A 21,898-nucleotide genomic window follows, 5' to 3' on the forward strand; every position below is an offset into this window, starting at 1 on the left:
AGCGTTCGCTGAACAAAACTGGGTCAACAGTCTAGTTAGACAGAAACGTTCCTGCTAAACTTCTTATGCAAATAAGACGTCTAAGGAAGTGGCATTATATCCCTAGTTTTTGGTCTAGCACTGATTATTTTGGAATGCGAAACCACGTTTTTCGTTGCACCGCCATGGAATACATCTGTCTAATAAGACCGCATGCATATTCATGCGCACGCCTGCAGGTCGTTGCAAGAGTAGTTTTGTTTGTGATTACGCTGAAATGCGGACCGGTTACCTGGAAACGGAGCACCATATTCGAAATCCTATAAAGCTGCGTGCCTAGGTCGGCCATTGGCTCTCAAATCCACGCCTATAAGTATAAACTTCACATGTTCCTCGTATCTTTGTATTGGTTCGTGCAACTCAACATGCGCTTCGCTTTCATGCGTTGAAGGACGCGAACTCAGTATTCGAAATCAACTTCAGCAAATGCGCAAACGCTGGCGCGGGGCACTGCGCAGGAGTCAGAATTTACTGCCGATTCCAGCATAGTACACTGACTGGAAGAAAAGAAGAATAAGCCTTACTTTGGGGATAGCAAAATGTATAGTTAAAAAAAAACGTTCAGCTAAAAGAAAAATGACTACATCAGACAGGCTCCCAGGAAAAAGTTTGTGCCAACGGCAATACACTCGAACCTATTTATAGCGATGTTACGTACATTCGACTCAAAAATACTTTCGTTATATCCGATATTTATTTTAAAAGGGCCCTGAACCAGTCCTCGGGCTTGGTGAAATAACATAGTCCGCGGGTAGCAGACGCTGCTGTGAGCATCTCAGTCAAGTTCTGCTGTCGTACGCGGTCCGTGGAGCTCGCAAGCGGAGCGCGAAGTCACCTTTTTCTCAAACGCTCTCGTTTCGAAAACCCCATGCTCCTGGCTCTTTTCTGTGTGCTTTATTTCGTCATAAGGAACACTCAAATACGCGGCTGCTATTGGTGGCTGCGCTCGGCTACACCGCGGCCGCCGCGAGGTGCCACCACGAGTCCAGTGTCTAAGCACACTGCGGTTCTCTGGGCATAGGCACCAAATCGGAAAGTTGAACTGCGCGCCACAGTGACGTCTCCGCCGTATAGCCTTTGCAGTGCAAGGCATTGGAGGAGAAAGGGGAGCACAGCTGAGGCCGTGTTTGATTGCCGATAACTCCGCTTCTGCTGAACACATTGAAGTACTTTTTGCGGCAAAGTGCTTCCGAAATAGCCTATCTTCACGTCAAATGTCTTTATCCACTTCAATAAAAAGTGGTTCAGGGCCCCTTTAAGCATTCGCTCGTAACATGCCTATATCGGCGAGAAACGTTCTACATTCCTTTCTTACACGCGAGATTTCATTGTATCCGTGTGCGTTATATTGAGGTTCAACTTTTACCTTGAAGACAATTCTGGGGCTTTTGTTACAGGGTAGAAAGATGACAACAAAATTGGAAACAATCACATGGGCTAGACGATAAAATGAATTGTAGTCAAAAACACAGCTCATAACTTTAGCAGTAATGATTCAGAAAAAGAAATGAATACTGAAATGACCGTAACGGAAGCTAGATGGAAAGACGCGGAAGAAGAAACAAAACTGATGAGAGGAAAACCGAGCCTAGACGACACAGGGCTCGTACAGAAATTATGGTGACAGCGAGATAGCTTAATTATCGTTAGGCATTTGGGACCACCGGTATGAATGGGTTATTGGTCGTAGTCACATAAGCAACACGTTGCCCACGTTTTCCTTTTCTTTTGGTTTATTAAAACCTATTGGACTATAGGTCACATATATCGACCTATGTTGTAAGTTCGTACAAAAGTCGCATAGCAGGACTGTCCAGAGGACCTCCTTTAACAGTGTATAAAGAAGATGTGCAATAGTAAGCAATCAATGCTTAAGCAACAAAGTACAAGTGCGTGCACAAAGTATCGGTAAATTGCAGAATAAACGCGTGATTCAATGAACAGAAAGTAAACGAATAAATGAAACTGCCGCGCAATGCGTAAATGCAAAATCAGGAACGAGTGTTTAGCAAGGCACGAAATAAACCGTTCAGATAAGCAGTAAAATATTATTGACGAATGCACGTTGCAATTAAATACATCGATGCAAATGCAGAAAGAAAGAACAGTACAAAAATCAAGCATTAGATCATGAAAGTAACGAATGAAAAACAAAGGAAGCACCAGGATAAACAAACTTTTCCCTAGAACTGATAGCCCCAGGATAGCCCTGGAATGATGGCTTATGACTCAAACAGGTGGCGGTAACTGGCGACTGACGCGCTTTCCTGGACGCAAGTGTTGCTGCCGAATGGACGTTTAGGTGCTGTGTTGCTATTGTGAGTGGGGACTCCGTGCTTCAGCGGGTTCGTTAATTGCTGTGAAAGCCAAGCAAATTACGAAGATTAATTTCCAGATTTTGTGATGCGCTAAAGTTCTTGTCGTGTTACAAAATATTCAGGGGCATAGCCATAGGTTGGTCGGCCTACTTGCCAGTGCCTCCACCTTTGTACACGCCGTGAGAAAAAAGAAAAGACAGAGAAAGCTGCTGACTGCGATGTATTCCACTGCGTAGGCCTACATCAAGAGATGCATTAAAAGTGGTCGGCACTTGACGTCGACTGTCTCGAATCACAGAAGCGCTACAGCTCCGACGCTGCTGATCACCGCGTGCTCGCTCGGCCTCGCAATCCGATTATGGGTTGGAGTCAATAAAAGTGCGGCCGGCATCGGCATTGAAGCAGAAAAACAAAAAATACATAGCAACAGCAGCAGCAGCAGCAGGGCAGAACCGTGGCAGCCTTGCTACAGCTGCCATTAACATGATTAAGACGCGTTCGGCTGATGGAAAACAGGCGCTGTGTATAGCGGGCGCTACGGGAGCATGCAGCTTGCCTTAACCAAGAACAAGTGGGGGGCCGCGGCGTGATGTTATGATGCATTTTGAGGTGCTACGCCACCCCACACGAGCTTGGGCGGAAGAGCGTTAGCCGTATAATGGGGCTCGTTTTTCGCAATTATTTATTTTGGAAAGCAAAGGTGGTGCAAGAGAAGAGCATTAAGGATCCGGAAGGAGTGCGGCGCATGATGTTATGATGTGTTCTCTGTAGGGGGGAGCGTTGATTGCAGAATTTAGATTAGAGACCTTCGATTAGATAGATTAAAATTACCGATACTGAAGCATCAACTAAACGGAAGGAGTGAATGTAGGTATACAATACAATATGCCTTTATTTCCATGAATATACAATTTATGGGGGATTTAAGGAAAAAGTTGCTCGCAGCAACTCGACGGGCCTACGATTTGACGGGCCTACGATTAACGTCACTTATAAGAAGGATATAGTGGTAAGCAAGAATGAAAGAGTGAATAGCAGACAATGAACGACAGTCGAGGTTTCAGATAACCGGATTCACAGTTGAGATCACAAGTGCATAGTGTGAACTAGAATTCTTAAGTATAGAACCAGTAGTATAGAGGTGCATTTTTCAGCGCTTACGTAATTTGGACCATAATAGTAACGAGTGTGAGTTATCTTTATCCTGTCACAATTATTCAGGTATACCAGTTCAAACGTTCAAGCAAAAAAACTTTCACGAAGTCACCTGAGAAAGCAATATCTTAGTTTTGACGCACTGCGCGAGTAATCCGCTCATCATTGATCACACGGAAACACTTTGCAGCTGAACCTGAGTCCTGAAAAACAAAAGAAAGAGAAACTCAATTTTCTGTATTATTGAATATAATGAATGAATGAATGAATTTTATTACAGTCAGACAGCTGCCGCACTGACGCAAATGGTTTTTCCGCAGTGCCGCCAGACATCGTGGTCGAAGAAAGCAGCTCGGACGTGGTGGTGCGCGAGGGTTCGAACGTGACGCTGACTTGCAAAGCGCGAGGTTACCCGCGGCCCGCCATCACCTGGCGTCGGGAGGACAACGAGCCCATCCCGCTCGGCTCATGGAAAAACGGAAAGAAGACGCAAACGCTGGGTAAGCGCGCATGCGCATTCGCTCCGCGTGGTTTGCACTCTGCGTTATCTCGCTCTGGTCTCGCAAATACTGAATGGCCGGCATGACAAAGCAGTTCATCTGAAAGAGACATCTGCCACTTTGCCGAGACTGTGCACACGTCACTTCTTGTAATTAAGGAGCCGATAGTCTTACTGGAGTAATACGCATTCTACGTGGGCCAAATGATAACAATGATAGAGAAGATGATGAAGAGTACTACGTGAGACATTTTGGGTTTCACTTTGCACTAAAGCTGCTCAGTATGCATGACAAACGTAGCGCAATATGCAACCTTTAACATGACAGCGGCTGATTTATGGGTTAGTTCCGCATGGAATGGCGACTAGAAAGAATTTGTATTTGTTGTTGTTGTCGTTGTCGTCATCGTCTTTGTTGTTATGTACTGTCAGCGTACGCGTCGTCTGATTTTTATTGCCAGATTAAAGCGTAAGCTTCTTTGTGTGTGTGGCCTGGGAGGCCAATATATATTGATAAATGTATTAGTATAAACTGTGTATTAAAATAAGCTACACAAAACTTCAACTTCAACATTGAATTAACTATAAATTATCGAACACTAAGACTCTGCCTGGGGCTACCCCGATGTGCTCCTACATGGGACTTAATAAAACACCCTTATTTGGACTTGTTACATGACATACAGCATGGCAATGGGCTGCTGTTTGTCAAAGGTGTTTCGTTTCTTACAGTGTACTGTTTTATACTGTGCGTTGCCTCGTTGATTTTTTAATATGTCGGGTCTGTGCATCTGTTTAGCCATGCTAATACTTAGCGTTGCCTTCGAACGAGTACTGATATATTTTGATATGTTTGTTTGTTTGTTTGTTTGTTTGTATTTGTGTGTGTGCGTGTGTGCTTGCGTGCGTGCGCGTGTTCATGCGTTTGTGTACTTCGCGTGTGCATTCATGCGTAGCTGTTTAACTAGGTGGGACTATTTTAGTCATTACGGTGCTATCGATGTCACGAGTCCGCCTTTTATGCCAATGTCTGAAAAAATTATGCTTCTCCATCTTCTAGTTCATTTGATTAAATTTTCATCATAGAAGTCTTTTTTCTTTCTCTCTTTTTCTTGGAGTGTGTGTGGGGGAGGGGGGTCTGTAACTGCTTGTAAAGCGAATAGCCTTGCTTGGCGCTCTCGCCCGTTTTCTTGGTCGATGGTTCCCAACGGTCGGACTGTCACCTCCGATACAAACGCGCCGATACAAAGGGCGTCTGTACAGGCGCAACCGTGTTGAGAGATGTGTTTGTCACCGAACGCCAGCTGACACCCACATACACACGATACGCAAGAGACGCCACAGGGATGCTTTGTTGTGCTGTCGCATCGTGGTGTGGGGCAACCAAATCGACTCGACGTCGTGAAAGAAGTTGCGACAAAGCTCCATTGTTCAAATAAATTAGACCGACCGCCCATGAAAACAAATTCGCATACGTACCGCGTGGCCAACATTTTAACGAGAGTGTACCAGATTTAGAGAAAGAGAGAGAAACGGTGTCCACACCGTTTCTCTCTCTGTCTCTCTCTCTAAAGGCAAGGAGGTTAACCGGAAGAGATTCTAATTTGCTACCGTGCACTGAGGGAAGGGTAAGTGGGAATGAAAGATGAAAAGTATAGCGGAAAAATAAAGCAAAGACACGAAAAAAAAAGAGGAGCTGGGGAACGTCCTTGAGAACTATGCTGCTTTCGCCAGCAAAATGAGTTCCATGTTGGCAGCATGCCACTGAGGGGCTTAGAAATTGAAGCACTTTCCCGTACTCTCGGTGGTGTCTCAGGCCTAGTAGTCGTCAAAACAAACAGCTGATCTAAATAATAACGACAAACCGTCGCCAATACTTTGTGATCAGCGTGAGGTAAGACGAAGAGAGGGCTGATTTTACCATTTATTTCTCGCTCCAGACAGCAAGTAGCACGAGCGAATTCATATCGGAGCGGACGGACTGGTTGCTGCCATGTTATTGCACGATCCCGCCATATCCCGCGTGGTAACCGACGACGCCACCACGCGTACTAAGGGCGACAAGACCGTATTTCCTGGCTAGTCAAAAACCAGCAACTCGACAAGCGACGGATGACTCTCCACGACGTCAAAACCTGTCGCTGGTCGCTTAACTGTCACTGTCTTCCAAAGTTGCATGCATAGTGGTTGATTATTTAAAGCTGTTTGACACGTACGTGCTGTCGCATGAGAGCGTTTGGGCTTCTGAAAGTTCACATGCTGTGGTGGAAGCGCTCGGGTAGGACAGCCCTCTTATTCTACCACCGCCATCTCCGCTTGTGGAATCTACGGGAGAGGTGGATAGCAGTCGCCTTCCACGCGCCGCTGAAAACAACACACATATGGCGAATCGGTTTATACGCATAGCAATCTATACTACCGCTACAGCTGGGCTGGTTAACGACTCTGTTCTCTACGGAATTATGAGATGAAAGAACGAATGCTGCCTAGACATCCTCACTGCAACAAGTGTACGACTTCAAGCGAACCATTCCTTTATAATAAAGCAAATAGCCTTAGAGTCTAAGTATTCGGCCACTCGCTTACATTATCAATTATGGTCACTAATTTTTCGCGCAAGTTTTTGAAGGTACTCCGGCGTACTTATGGCATCTCCGGCTGGCCCTATCGGAGCGCTCTGGACCGCTCCCACGAGTAGTATATTGTCCTCAAATGGTCGAAAGAAAGCGCAGGCCTTGCGTTCGGCTGAATTGTTTCGATCGCTCTCCTCCAGCGTCCAGCGCTCTCAGGCGCTCCGAGTCCAGTCGTTGGAGCAGTCGTCGAGATTGAGAGCGTTTCCTGTCTCGTGATCACATCACAGCGTCGCGGCGTCGCCGCTGTTGGAGACGGAACCCCAGCCACTGTGTGCTGGCGTCCCAACAAACGCTCGTCCCATCGGCACGTCCGCCGTTTTTCCTGGCAGCGTCGGAAGCTTTGGCTTGGCTTCGACGCGAAATAGGATTTTTTTGCTGTGTAGCCACGTGGTTTAGTCTCTGACATTTCTTCCTCCGAGAGCGGGTGACACGTGCGGCTTGCGGGTTTGTCCTCTGCCAGCGGGCACAAAACATTCCAGATTCGCCCGACTCGGAATCGGAAGATGGACATAGAGAAAGATGGAGGCGACCAGTCGATCTCATTAGACTATATTCTTTTTCTCTCAGACGGTACAGAAACAATATAGGGATAAAAATATATGTTTCTTTCACACAGAATGCTCTTAACAAACCCGAACCTCAGGGGGGCATCTCTTGCCAGTATTGTTTAGTCACTTTGTAAGGTACAGCCCAAGCGCAAAATACAGCGCTTCAGTCTCATCTAGGGAAACCTACCGAAATACATGCACAACATAATTGTAGATTGCTTTCTTTACTTATCTTTAACGCACTAGGACATAATCTTCACATCGTGCTGCCTGAAGCGACACCCTTCTTTAGAACTTACAAAAGAAAGGCCTCCCACATGCGTGTCTGCAACAGCTCGGGTCGCGGAAGGATCCCAAAGGATAGCTTTTAAGGAATCTTCACGACTACTTTTTACATATCTAAGCGACATTGTTTTTTTCAACAGGTTGTAAGTATCCCAGTGACAGTGAAAGAGACGCTCAGGCGGTACAACTGCCGGCCTTGATCGTCGGGCTGAACCCTCCTGCGGCTACAACATACCGCCGCCACCATCACCACCGCCACTATGAACTCATCAAAATTTTCTGCAAAAAACTCATACACGTATCAGCCGTGTAATTTCCGCCCATAGCGTGAATGCACGTTGCTGAAGAAAGGAAAGAAATGCCGGACGTAGTAAACACAGTTTCATACGAAATATTACTAAAAGAAACTTGACACTATAGCAACTACGGGAGTTACAATTATGCTGGTTCAGCCAGAATTACAATGACGGTACAGGACATGAGTTTACCTAAACTTTGACCTTCTAACTTCAAACGACATTTCTTTTTACCTTTACAAATCGATCATTTTGAACAAAATACTGCCTTATAAATGCAACAGTTTGCAACCTTGTGTAAGGATACGTATTGCCTCACTGTGTTTGGAAAACTATGCCTCCGTGGGAACCTAGAGAGAGAATGCATAATAAATAACTCCCCCAGTAAGAAGGCTAGGCGTAAGTAAGATGCCACAAGCGAGATGGTTAGTCAAATCCGCGTTATACTCATCAGTCTCATGATAGCTGAACGATCGCAACTCTCCGTCTAATAAATTTTGTTGGAAACTCTATCATAACGTAAAATGAGCACCACGCGACTCGATGACAAACAACGGGCACCGCCACCAATTCGCACCTCCGCGCTGGCGCGTGCGCTTCCCTCCACTTATTTCCCTCAGCGCGCCCCTTATCAGGCGAGCATCCGCTGGAGCTTCGTCGACGGAGGGGAATCAGCCGGTGCGTAGGCGGAGGGCGCCGCCGCCGCCGCCGCCGCTGGCGTCGACACGAACGGGTGTCAATAAGCAGCAGCCGTACAACTGGGTGCAAAGTGAAAAGGACATAATCCTTCGATCCACTTACGGTGCGGACCGAAGACGAGGAAGCGCTACAAGCAAAGAACGCAAGCACATTGTGTGCGAAACCGGTGCGGGAGGGAGCGAATAATAATAAAAAAAATAACAGGCTGAGGTATCGGGAGACGCGCGCCAAGGGGAGCCGATTTCTTGACAGCGGCTCGACCGGCTTACACTGGCGGCCCCCGACGCTCCAGATGCAGCTTTCCTCCCAGAATGCGCCGCGAAACAGCGGCCCATCCCCAAAGCTAACAGACGATAAAACGAAAGGAAAAAAAAACGTAAGTTTCTTCGTTGTGGGGGAAGCAAAACCTGCTGAGCTTGGGGCTGCCGTAATAGATTGCTTGCTCACCCGTTCGCAAGAAGACCCGGTGTAGGTTTCACGGTGTTTTGACCTCGGGATCACCGTGAGGCTTACGCGAGATCGAGCCTCTACAGGCGGAAGGCGTCACTTTTGGTCCCTGTATCTGCTCTGCCTTACGATCGCTTCTCTCTCTCGCTCTCTATTTCTTTTTCTTCGCCACATTTCTTTGTAATAGGTAGCCCCGGAATCGTCTCGTTGAAAAGTGAGCGCCGGAGAAAGGAAAATTGGTTGTGTTGGCGCGGGGTCTCCGAGCGATATTGGAGCACCGCTTAGACAGTGCAGCTGCAGCGTCGGCGTCGCGAGCTGCTCAGTGGTTGACGCCTTGTGGCCAAATTTCTGCTGACGTCATCGTTATCAAGCATAGTGAAAGAGTGGAGTATACTACAAAAAAGTTTAGGAGCCTGCGTCAAAAGCTTATAATTTTGCCCTAAGCTTGCTCTTCAGTTGATTGTGCTCAATGACCCTAATTTTCTTGTATTTTATTCGTGTTTTAGTCCTGACTAGGCATCCGAATGTGTTGCAAATACCGCACTGATAGGACATAAACTGACAGACACCTCTAGACATCATCATCATAACCACCATCATCATCATTTTGCCTCCTCTGCAGGATGATGGCCTCTTCTTGCGTTCTCCAATTACCCCTGTCCTGTGCCAATTCATTCCAACTTGCGCCTGCAGATTTCCTAATTTCATCAGATCACCTAGTTTTCTGACGTCCTCGACTGCGCTTTCCTTCTCTTGGCACCCCATTCTGTAACTCCAGTGGTCCACCGTTTATCCATCCTACGCATTACGTGGCCTGCCCAGCTCTTCTTTTTTCTCTTAATTTCAATTAGTATATCGACCATCTCCGTTTGCTCTATGATCCACACCCATTTCTTCCCGTCTCCCCTTAACGTTATGCCTAACATTCTTCGTTCTATCGCGCTTTGCACGTTCCTTAGCTTGTTCTCTAGCTTCCTTGTGAACCTCCTAGTTTCTGCCCCATATGTTAGCACCGGTAGGATGAAGCGATTGTACACCTTTATTTTCAATGATAGTGGTAAGCTCCCAGTCAGAATCTGGTAATGCCTGCCGTACGCACACAAACCCATTTTTATTCTTATATGAATTTTCTTCTCATGATCAGGGTCCCTGTGATTAATTTACCTAGGTAAACATACTCCTTCACAGACTCTAGAGGCTGACTGGCGATCTTGAACTCTTGTTCTTTTTGCCGGCTATTCATCACTATCTTTGTCTTCTGCATATAAATCTTCAACCGCACTTTTACACTCTCTCTATTAAGGTACTTAATCAGTTGTTGTAACTGGTCTGCATTGTTGCTGAATAGAACAATGCCATCGGCAAATCGAAGGTTGCTGAGATATTCGCCGTTGATTCTCACTCCTAAGCCTTCCCAGTTTAATAGCTTGAATACTTCTTCCAAGCACGCAATGAATAGCATTGGAGAGTTTGTGTCTCCTTGCCTGACCACTTTCTTGATAGGTAACTTTCTACTTTTCTTGTGGAGATCCAAGTCAGCTGTGAAATCTTTGTAGATATTCCGAAAGATATTCACGTATGCCTCCTGTATTTCTTGATTACGTAATGCCTCTATGACTGCTGGTATCTCTACTGAATAAAATGCCTTTTTCATAATTTATGAAAGCCACATAAAGAGGTTGGTTGTTCGCTGCATATTTCTCGATTATCTTATTGGTGACGTGCATGTGATCCATTGTAGAATATTCCTTCCTGAAGCCAGCCAGTTCTCTTAGTTGACTGAAGTGTCGCCCTTATATTATTGGAAATTATCTTGATGAATATTTTAAACAATATTGAAAGCAAGCTAATTTGTCTGTACTTTTTCAATTCTTTAACGTCTTCCTACAAGTCGATTAGTATAATGTTGGCATTCTTCCAGTTCTATGGTGCACTTGAAGCCAGGTGGCATTGAGTATAAAGGGCCGTAAGCTTTTCAAGCATGATATCTCCTCAATCATTGATTAAATCGACTGTTATTCGATTTTCTTCTGCCGCTTTCCCCCGGGTAATGTCTTGCAAGGCTCTTATAACTTCATCGCTAGTTATAAGAAGGAGCCTCTGTATCCTTTACATTACTACTTAGAATTAAGGTAGCGTGGCTGCTCTGGCTACTGTACAGGTCAGCATAGAATTATTTAGCTGTTTTTACTACATCTTCGAAATTCTAATATTACCCGGCTTATCTTTCAGCGCATACATATTGACTTGTCCTATACCAAGTTTTCTTCTCACTGGTTCCATGCTGCGTCCACTTTTTACTGCTTCCTCACTCTTTCTCAAGTTATGATTGCGAATATCCCTTAAATTCGCCTAGTTGATCAGTTTTGACTGTTCGGCGAATTCGATGTGATCTCTTGAGTTGGACACTTTCATGCTTGTCGTTTCTTTATAAGGTTCTTTGTTACTTGGGAGAGCTTACGTACTGGTTACCTTCGCGCCTTATTTCCCACTTCAATTGCTGATTCTAAGATCAGTCTAGTTACGGTTTCATTCATTACTTCTATGTTATCTTCATGTCTCTGTTCTAAAGCTGCGTATTTGTTTGCAAGCATCAGCCTGAATTGGCCGGCTTTTACCCTTACTACGTCTACGTTGGTCAATTTCTTCTTGACTAATTTTACTCTTTCACTTTTCATATTAAGGGAAATCGTAGACCTAAATCACTTAGTATCACTGCACTTTACCCTACCTAACATGTTCACATCTTGCACTATGCTGCACCATGCTGGGATATCACAGGAGCGAAAACTATCTATTACGAGTGGGTCCTAGAAGCGAAAACTCTGTTACGAGCGGGGTCCTTGATGTAAGGTAATCTTGTTTACTGCTGTGCATCTTCCCGCCACGCAGTCCAAACCTACGAAGGCGAGTACCTGACTGTGACTCGTGTGAGCCGGGTACACATGGGCGCCTACCTGTGCATCGCCAACAACAACGTGCCCTCGCCCGTCAGCCGAAGGATCATGCTGCACGTGCACTGTGAGTTTTCGCTCTCGTTGTAAGCCACTACTATGTCTTTTTTTGCCTTCAGAATGGCAGGCTTCCACTAAAGGCAGACTAAATTCCGAACCGATATGGCCTAACATTTTCATGCCTCTGAAAGATGAAAGCATCCGGCTAGTTGAACCATCTGAACAGCACAATGGCGGGCAAGCAGTGGCTGAAATACTCATCAAAAAGAAAGTCAGAAATAAGTATAGCGCGTTGCAAAGGCCCGCCCAAAAGCTTTGCGATAGACGAATGTATTCACATGACTCCTCCCCTCCTCTCCCTCACTCATATATGCTCGTCGCGATGGCTGATCGGCTATCTCGACCTACTGCTGAGCACCACGTTGTAGATTCAATTCTCGGTCTCTATTCTTTAGGGATACGATAAAAGCAAGCCTCATGAACGAAGCATTGGGTACAGGTTAAAGAACTCCTGGCAGCCAAACCAAATTTCAAGTCCATAACTACGGCCTCTATTGTAGCCCATATGTTGTTCTGGGATGTTAAACGCTATCAATTCATCCCTCAATGAATGAATGAATGAGCTGTTTATAGAATACTTCATACGTCTGCCGAACGTTCATGTAACAAATTACTTAAACGTGCGATACACCATATGACCCATATCAATATTCTCATGTGCTCTCATATACCTCATATATTCTCATATACCTGTATAGAAACAGGTATATTTCAATGTAAAGCCAAATTATCACATGATATTATGGTATGGAAACTATGGGGGCGCTTTGATAGCTGCGCGGCCTTCTCGGCTGCACAGCAGCGCGCACGTTGGACAGGAAAACGGGAGTGCTCATTGGCGACCGCGGTGCTGGCGCAGTTCCACCGGTGATCTGGATCCCGCTGCAGCTCGTGGGCGCACCGCAGCGGGCAAACGTGACGCTGGACTGCCACAGCGAGGCGTACCCTCCGGCCGTCAACTACTGGGCCAAGGACACACACAAGATTTTCCTGGACAACGACAAGTACTCGCTGAGCGTGCGCAAAGGCGGCTACAAGGCCCACATGCAGCTCACCGTCAGGCAGCTGCGCGAGAGGGACTTCGGCGCGTACCGCTGCCTCTCCGAGAACCTGCTCGGCTCCACCGAAGGCTCAGTCAAGCTCTACGGTGCGTCACCTGTCACTCGCGGAACGGGTTGTCGCTTATTCGCGAGTCGCGTCACAAGAGGCTCGCAAAGCTGCTTCACAGCGAGGCGTTCCGCAAGCAGTGCTCTCGCAGCAGAGCAGAGGAGCCCCAGCCCAGCTTTCAATCTTTGTGAGACGCAATGTTGAAAGCAATGTTGAATCATTGCTCCTCGAGGAAAGCGTGGAGTTTGGATGAAACGCAGGAAATACTGAGGAGCCAAACTAACCTGCGTCTTCGCTTTTCTGCATCTATGTCTTATCCCATCCACACTTTTATGACTCGAATGATAGCCTTACTAGCATCAAGGAGCACGAACAGTGATCAAAGTGATTGAGCTTGCACAAATATGATTGAGCTTGTAACGAAGGCATTATCCTTTTTGGCAGATTACCTTTGAACTGAATTTTTCACCTCTTTTGTCACACAATCTTTCTAGTTTGAACTGAATGCATTGGTAGTCAGATCGCCGATAAAGAAGAGTGTATGTGTATAAGAAGAGGAGGGGGAATGGCGGTGGGTCGGAGGTGTACGGACGGATTAAATTTGATTGAGACAATGGCTATATATATATATATATATATATATATATATATATATATATATATATATATATATATATATATATATATATATATATATAGAGAGAGAGAGAGAGAGAGAGAGAGAGAGAAAGTTAAGACTTTTCTTCTGCATAGTCGGCCTGTTTCGCACCGGTATGAGGTCGAGTAACCAATATATAAAACTAACAGTTCCCATTAACCGATATCAAACGCTAACTTGTAATTCCAATTCCAGTGACCGGTATTACAACTAACAATCTCTGCACTTAATGCATTGCTAAGATATTAGGAGCCGCAGAACATATGTATTGGGAGGCAGGCCAGTGCCTGAGGCTTTAAGTTTTGCAAATCCCGCCTAATGGGCTGAACCTAGAATCAAACAGATTTATCCTAAGCGCATTAGGTCGCAAGAAGAAAAGGATGACCGAAGATTATTGTAGAAAGAAAATTATAAATAATTATTAAACAACGTTTTATAAGGCTTTCCCCTTCGATCAAAGTGGTTTCGATCAAAGCTTATGTTACCTTGACATTTCGTGAGAAAAAGAAATGCTTCGTGTATTTGACTCCTTGCGTTATAAATTTTTCTGTATCAAGCCTGATCGTTTTTACACTCTGCGCAGAGCTTTCACCGCATTCCCGGCAACAGCAAAGTTTGGATTCTCAACAAGCGGATAGGCACCCCTATGGCCGCAGTTCCTACCACGGTGAGCAACTATGGTTTTTCTTTCTTTTTTCGTGCATTGAATAGGGTTCACTCAAACGCATAGATAGGAAAACACATTTTTCGAGCCCTAGTTGTACGCCCACTTTTATGGTGACGTCAGATCTGTCTGCACACTCCGTGTAAGAGCAGTGAGAGTGCCAATGCGGAAGCCTCTCTGCTCCTCCCGTAACCACCCAGTGAAGGAAGTTAGGCGGTTTATTGTTTATTGGCGTGTTCACACCAGGAAACATGCACATGTAAATGGAAGAGAAACAAACATTCCGCAATGAAAATACCATGCTGGTTGTTAAAACTCATAAATTAATTTTAATAACCGGCCACCCATCACTATACCAGCGTTCGACGGAGACAGTAAATGCAACACATTTGTCTGGATAAATCTGGCAGCTTAATTTAGATATTTACGTCACATGCAGTTAAGACCCTCACTACAACTAAGCGAGAAAAATAAAGGGAATCGACGAACACGAGTATTTGTTGGTATCAGCCGCGTGAAGGCCAACGGACAATGAAGCCAAGGAAAGTGTAGCTGAAGTTAGGTGTCATTTTTCAGTTTAAATTAAAAATATATTTAAGTTTGAGGGAAATAAAAGTGGGTGAAGAGATAACTTACCGCAGGCGGAAGCCGAACCCACAACCCCCGAATTATTCCTGCGATGCTGTGTTGTGTTAAAAGGAGTAGCCGTCGCCATTCTTGAGTTTCTAAATATCTATCTAAATAAATGCCTAGTCGCCATCTATGTTTTTTTATTTTTTTCTATGCAAACTTCGGTTTGGTCAATGTTGAGATATGTGTAAGAGGGAAAAGGGGGGTTGGGGGACAGGTGCTAGTTTCTCACCGTTTACGCCAGTCCTCTTGGCAACAATGTTTGAGTTGTCAGAAAAGAAATTAAACAAAAAATCTGCGTGTTTTACTTCAATTTCAATAAAAAAAATAGAAGTCAGCGGTCTTTAGAAGAACGTTGATCTACAAGATGTGTTTCGTTAGACGCGCACACTACGTTTGTTTTCTTAAGATGTTCAGCTTCATAGCTTCCTGCTCAGCGGATGGTTGCGTCAAGTGGCGCGTTCGCCTGGCATGAGTCTAAACGTTTGGTCACGCAAAACATCAATGTGAGATCGCTTTGCTCACGAGGTCCTATTTTGTACACGGCCAAGGGCAAAAAAATGAATACCGCAGGGTCTAGAATTGCGAGCAGATGCACTTTCTTTCCAGGATGCGTAATTTTTTTTAGCCTTTGCGTCCTTCTCTCGGCACTTTATTCTCAATTCAACAACGCATGCCGTCCCTGAAAAAGACGCCGCGTAGGAAAACAAGACCATCTATTTAACAACGCGATTTTCTTTGTACTATTGTCACCGAGAGTTTGCGAAAGATCACCTGTGGTCACGAATGCATGCTTAGTATCATACGCTCTCATTATTTCTTTATTAATATGATAGGAGAAGGAGGAGGTATTGGCGCACAATTACGCCGGAGGCAGCTCTTTGGCTCTTGGACATTTCGTAAGTTTTGTGTTGTTTTGCGAAATTTTTTGTAATGTCGTGGTGTTGCTTTGATTGCTATGCGAGCCTGTAAAGTGACATCTCCGAGCAGTAAAGTGGGATAAATTGAACGTGGTGTACTGGGCCAATCCGGCTACTTTTTTAGTGGTTAAACTTCTGAAACGAATTTCTCCCGGCACTCACCTCCTATTGGTTCTCGGTAGCTATGTGAAGTTAGGGCACACCTTCAGGCAGTTTTTCTCGGCAGTTTGCCTGTAACCTTAACTGTTCTGCCTTCTCTCCTACAAAACTATGCTATTCTGTAAATCGCCGTTCTATAAATTCTTGAAGCTCTAAGTCTTTCTTTTCTTTTTTCAGATGGGAAATATTTTGCATCCGAAGACGGCTTTTCTGAGGACAAGGACACCCAGGATGGTACATCACAAGGCAAGTACGAGAGCGAAAAGATGCTTCACCTTAATAGCAGCGGGAAAGCTCGTCAATATGTACGTCAATACTCGTTCTCTCGGCAGGAGGGAGAACAAACACTGCCATAAATTTATGTTGTCTTTGTGTATCGTCTACCTACACTGAAAACGCTAACATATGTTGTTTTAGAGCACAGCTCTCAGGCACCCATTCCTGCGCTTGGCGTCTGCATACCTCGGCGGCGTCCTTTTGCGTCATTTCTCCGCGTGACCGAGCGAATGACCACAGCGAGGGATGAAGGATCGAACGCGGAGCGTAGCGGGGGATGACAGACGGCGATAGCCAAGAGAGCACAAGGAGGAAAGCGCAGGAGGAGGGTATGGCGAAAACGTGAGAAGAAAAGCGTAGTGCCGCGCAAGAAGGGCTCTGCAGTGACGACTGCTACGAGACGGCGCCAGAGTAGCGCGGCGTCATCTGTTCACTGATGTCATGCGGCGAGCACATCGACCTATACCATATATGGCAACAAAGCAGTGCATGAGCGAAGGTCTGCATGCAGCGACTGCTGTGAATTGCGTTCACGCATCACCCACGCGCTGCCTCACCATCTCCTGTCTCCCGCCACACTTCGCTCCGCTTGCAACGTGAAGCACGGGGCATATTGTCCGCGCCAGCCAATATATCGTGAAATGAAAATATTAGGGAGTATCGTAATCGTCAGTGATTTTTTTTACAGCGGGAGCTGTATATGGCTAGGGAAGTACCGTTGTCCGCGAACTAGCTCGTTGGCGCCCGTCAACGCAGCCGCTCGAACGCGCTGATGCTACTGCTCTCGCGTACGTCGTCGTCGTCCTCGTCTCCTTCCACAGCTTGCTCCGTTGCCGCTCATTCATTGGCAAGATGAAACTGTCGTCGTCATCATCAGCATCATCATCAACTATCATCCACTGCAGTGGCTCCAGCATCATCGTCTTCTTCCACAGCTTGCTCCGTTGCCGCTCATTCATTGGCACGATGAAACTGTCGTCGTCATCATCAGCATCATCATCAACTACCATCCACTGCAGTGGCTCCAGCATCATCGTCTTCTCCCACAGCTTGCTCCGTTGCCGCTCAATCATTGAATGATGAAACTGTCGTCGTCATCATCATCAACTATCCTCCACTGCAGTGGCTCGAGCATCATCGTCTTCTTCCACAGCTTGCTCCGTTGCCGCTCATTCATTGGCAAGATGAAACTGTCTTCGTCATCATCAGCATCATCAACTATCATCCACTGCAGTGGCTCTGGCATCATCGTCTTCTTCCACAGCTTGCTCCGTTGCCGCTCATTCATTGGCAAGATGAAACTGTCGTCGTCATCATCAGCATCATCATCAACTACCATCCACTGCAGTGGCTCCAGCATCATCGTCTTCTTCCACAGCTTGCTCCGTTGCCGCTCATTCATTGACATGATGAAACTGTCGTCGTCACCATCATCAACTATCCTCCACTGCAGTGGCTCGAGCATCATCGTCTTCTTCCACAGCTTGCTCCGTTGCCGCTCATTCATTGGCAAGATGAAACTGTCTTCGTCATCATCAGCATCATCAACTATCATCCACTGCAGTGGCTCGAGCATCATCGTCTTCTTCCACAGCTTGCTCCGTTGCCGCTCATTCATTGACATGATGAAACTGTCGTCGTCATCATCATCAACTATCCTCCACTGCAGTGGCTCGAGCATCATCGTCTTCTTCCACAGCTTGCTCCGTTGCCGCTCATTCATTGGCAAGATGAAACTGTCTTCGTCATCATCAGCATCATCAACTATCATCCACTGCAGTGGCTCGAGCATCATCGTCTTCTTCCACAGCTTGCTCCGTTGCCGCTCATTCATTGGCACGATGAAACTGTCGTCGTCATCATCAGCATCATCATCAACTACCATCCACTGCAGTGGCTCCAGCATCATCGTCTTCTTCCACAGCTTGCTCCGTTGCCGCTCATTCATTGGCAAGATGAAACTGTCTTCGTCATCATCAGCATCATCATCAACTACCATCCACTGCAGTGGCTCCAGCATCATCGTCTTCTTCCACAGCTTGCTCCGTTGCCGCTCATTCATTGGCAAGATGAAACTGTCGTCGTCATCATCAGCATCATCATCAACTATCATCCACTGCAGTGGCTCGAGCATCATCGTCTTCTTCCACAGCTTGCTCCGTTGCCGCTCATTCATTGGCACGATGAAACTGTCGTCATCATCAGCATCATCATCAACTACCATCCACTGCAGTGGCTCCAGCATCATCGTCTTCTTCCACAGCTTGCTCCGTTGCCGCTCATTCATTGACATGATGAAACTGTCGTCGTCATCATCATCAACTATCCTCCACTGCAGTGGCTCGAGCATCATCGTCTTCTTCCACAGCTTGCGCCGTTGCCGCTCATTCATTGGCAAGATGAAACTGTCTTCGTCATCATCAGCATCATCAACTATCATCCACTGCAGTGGCTCGAGCATCATCGTCTTCTTCCACAGCTTGCTCCGTTGCCGCTCATTCATTGGCAAGATGAAACTGTCGTCGTCATCATCAGCATCATCATCAACTATCATCCACTGCAGTGGCTCGAGCATCATCGTCTTCTTCCACAGCTTGCTCCGTTGCCGCTCATTCATTGGCAAGATGAAACTGTCTTCGTCATCATCAGCATCATCAACTATCATCCACTGCAGTGGCTCGAGCATCATCGTCATCTTCCACAGCTTGCTCCGTTGCCGCTCATTCATTGGCAAGATGAAACTGTCGTCGTCATCATCAGCATCATCATCAACTATCATCTACTGTAGTGGGTCGAGCATCATCGTCTTCTTCCACAGCTGACTCCGTTGCCGCTCATTCATTGGGAAGATGAAACTGTCGTCGTCATCTTCAGCGTCATCGTCAACTATCATCACCTGCAGTGGCTCGAGCATCAGCGTCTTCTTCCACAGCTTGCTCCGTTGCTGCTCATCATTCCAGCGTAGAATTTCATTTTTCTTCTGTCGGCGTAATGGGGACACCGCGTTAATTTTTTTTATTTACGGTGGTGTGAACCATGGGTAAGAGGTTGTGAGCCCTCCATTGTCTTGCATGACCGACGCATCTAATTACAGAGGTGATACGAGAATGTGTGTGCGCACATATCGTCACGATGACCACCGATCAGCACAATAAATATGTTCGTACCCTTTCTCAAAATTCCATGTCACCTCTGTGTCGTGCGCTAAACAATTTCGCTGGTCATCCACCTTCGCAGAATGGAAAGGCTATATATATATATTTTTTTTCGTTTTATTGCAGACACAAGCGGCAGCCTTTCTGTCTTGGACGGCGCCCGTGCGAGGCTCGTGGCCGTTCTACTGGTGCTCCTCTGCGCGAAATGAAAGAGAACGGTATGAATGCAAGCAGTACCAGGAGGCCCTGAAGATAGCAGTGAGGAGCTGTGTCGTCGTCAGTGCGGGGACACTATAGAGACGACGACGCTGTGTGGCGACATCTTTTGTTTTAGTGTTTATTAAAAAAATATGGATGAGTGTTTTTTCTTGTTATCAAAGCGCGCTGTTCACGGCTCATGCGGACGGAAACGGTTCACAGACTATTCGTGAATTGCCGCGGAGAATGAGAAAAGTGGCATTGAGAAATCGCTTTCAGCATTTATTGTGCAGTCCTAATGATTTCTCGAGTCGTGACGATTTATTTATTTATTTATTTATTTATTTAGAGTGTGAGTAAACCAACGCGATGACTGCGGGCGCCCATGGCACTTCGGTGAGTATTGTGGCCATCACTGCTGTCGTGTTCTGCACGGACGGGCCGGCGGCGTCAAACGACCATCATTGTGGACTGAGCCCGTTTTCTGGGATAAACATGCGCCGGGTTTAATTTATACCAATGTAAATTGGGGAAGAGACGTCGTGAAAAACAGTACCGTGTCACCCCTATATAGCGCGTGTGGCTGCGCCAGGAGCGTAGCCTCAATGACGTGGTTTAACTGTTCGATGCAGCCGTACGCGCGGCTTACTTAACCGTTGACAAACGTATCTTGGGCCACAAACCATGATTCTGACGCACCTGGTGTACCTCGAGGCATAAGCATCATGACGGCGCGCGACTGTGCCACTATCGCACAAATTCACTGCGGAAATGCGACGGCAAGCCGCTGTATATATACGCGCCCAGTGCCGTTCCGGCAGCGATGGCTGAGACGGACCCGTGTGTGCAAAACCTTATAGTAAAATCCAGCGCTTTTGCGTGCCAAAACCACGATCTGATTATGAGGCGCGCAGTAGTGGGGCGCTCTGGTTTAATTTTGACCACCTGGTGTTCTTTAACGCGCAGCTAATGCACGGTAGACGGGCGTTTTTGCATTTCGCCCCCATCAAAATCCAGCCGCTGAGGCCGGGATTTGGTCCCGCGACCTCGCGCTAAGCAGCGCAACGCCAAAGCCACTAAACTACCACGGGTGGTTACTCTTATCGCGCTGGTTTTCGAGAAGTTTTGTGTGGTACCGAAAGAAATCGAAGAAACGTTGGCGCCACAGCGATGCGTCTGCCACGTTTCCTACAGCTGCATGTGGCGTAACCGCGGCCTCGTGCGACGCGCCTGGGACAGCCTATAACACGACCAGGTGCCTGTGTGATCAAGATTTTCCGCAGTTCACACCCGTATAAGTTGATCTCGGTGAAAATTTGTTCCCGCAACATGGCCTTGCAAGTTCGAATGGTAAGCCTTCCTTTCTATGAGTCACACATATCCTTCAATAATACTTCTTGAGCGAGTTGGTTATCTTGAACCAGTTCGAGCCCAGAAGCGACATTGGCACCTTTACCGCTTTTCGAGCTGATTAACGGCGAAGTGTGGGCCCCTGTGATTGGAAGCGACGGCCAACAAATCCAAATAAATGGGAGAGCGAACCTATTGCCAGTATGTATTGCCAAAAATGCCATCCGTCGTTTCTGTTCAATGATAGAGCGTTCCCCCGTCATACGGTGCGCGAATTGTGGTTTTCGCGCCTTCGTTGCGGGAACAGGCTTCTATTGATCGCCAGGAGAGGCAGCGAAGGCTGTATTACAGTTGACGCGGTGTGTGATCGATTATTTCTGTTCTGATAAGCGGCAGCTAAGTTATTTATTAGTCCTGCGTTGTGGTGCTCTTTTTCAGCATTCGTTTCCATCAGCGTTTTTTTCTCAGTGTGGCTCTTCTGCATAGTTTAGCGAGAAGCTCTCTATTAGGATGAATGTTCACTTACGAACAGTCACAAGCGCTCGTGCAGTGACTGTTTTTCCTTCTTATCCTTTTTATTGCGAAAGCATTATGTGGCCCATGAGGCGGAAAATCCGGTGAGCGTCCGGCGTTAACGTCCCATGGTACCAAAATCCACCAGCTCTGGACCTTCTGCGGTTCGGACTGCGAAATCCCGCGGTGAACAGCCACGGCGTTGGGCGGACGCCATGACCCACGCCCAAAAAACTGACCTGGTCCACTCCCTAAATTGGACTAAGGTGGATTAAAGTGGATTAAGGTGGATTGATATTGGTAAAGATTAGAGCAAGATCGGTTAAGGTCGATTA

The 21,898-nt window shown here is 46.5% G+C and overlaps 1 protein-coding gene across 2 annotated transcripts in view; it reads left to right on the forward strand.

Moving 5' to 3' along the window:
* The window catches only part of LOC142573915 (lachesin-like), a 141,238-nt gene extending 121,375 nt beyond the window's left edge, over window positions 1-19,863 (forward strand). For both annotated transcript variants that reach the window (XM_075683119.1, XM_075683120.1), the window contains exons 4-9: window positions 3,833-4,012; window positions 11,812-11,940; window positions 12,793-13,080; window positions 14,282-14,365; window positions 16,249-16,317; window positions 19,629-19,863. In XM_075683119.1, the coding sequence (XP_075539234.1) occupies window positions 3,833-4,012; window positions 11,812-11,940; window positions 12,793-13,080; window positions 14,282-14,365; window positions 16,249-16,317; window positions 19,629-19,711 (833 nt within the window). In that variant the 3' untranslated portion in view covers window positions 19,712-19,863. The remainder of the gene's footprint in view (window positions 1-3,832; window positions 4,013-11,811; window positions 11,941-12,792; window positions 13,081-14,281; window positions 14,366-16,248; window positions 16,318-19,628) is intronic.
* Window positions 19,864-21,898: the final 2,035 nt, after the last annotated feature.

Source organism: Dermacentor variabilis, chromosome 3, assembly GCF_050947875.1.
Source record: "Dermacentor variabilis isolate Ectoservices chromosome 3, ASM5094787v1, whole genome shotgun sequence".
NCBI classification, from domain to species: Eukaryota; Metazoa; Arthropoda; class Arachnida; order Ixodida; family Ixodidae; genus Dermacentor; species Dermacentor variabilis.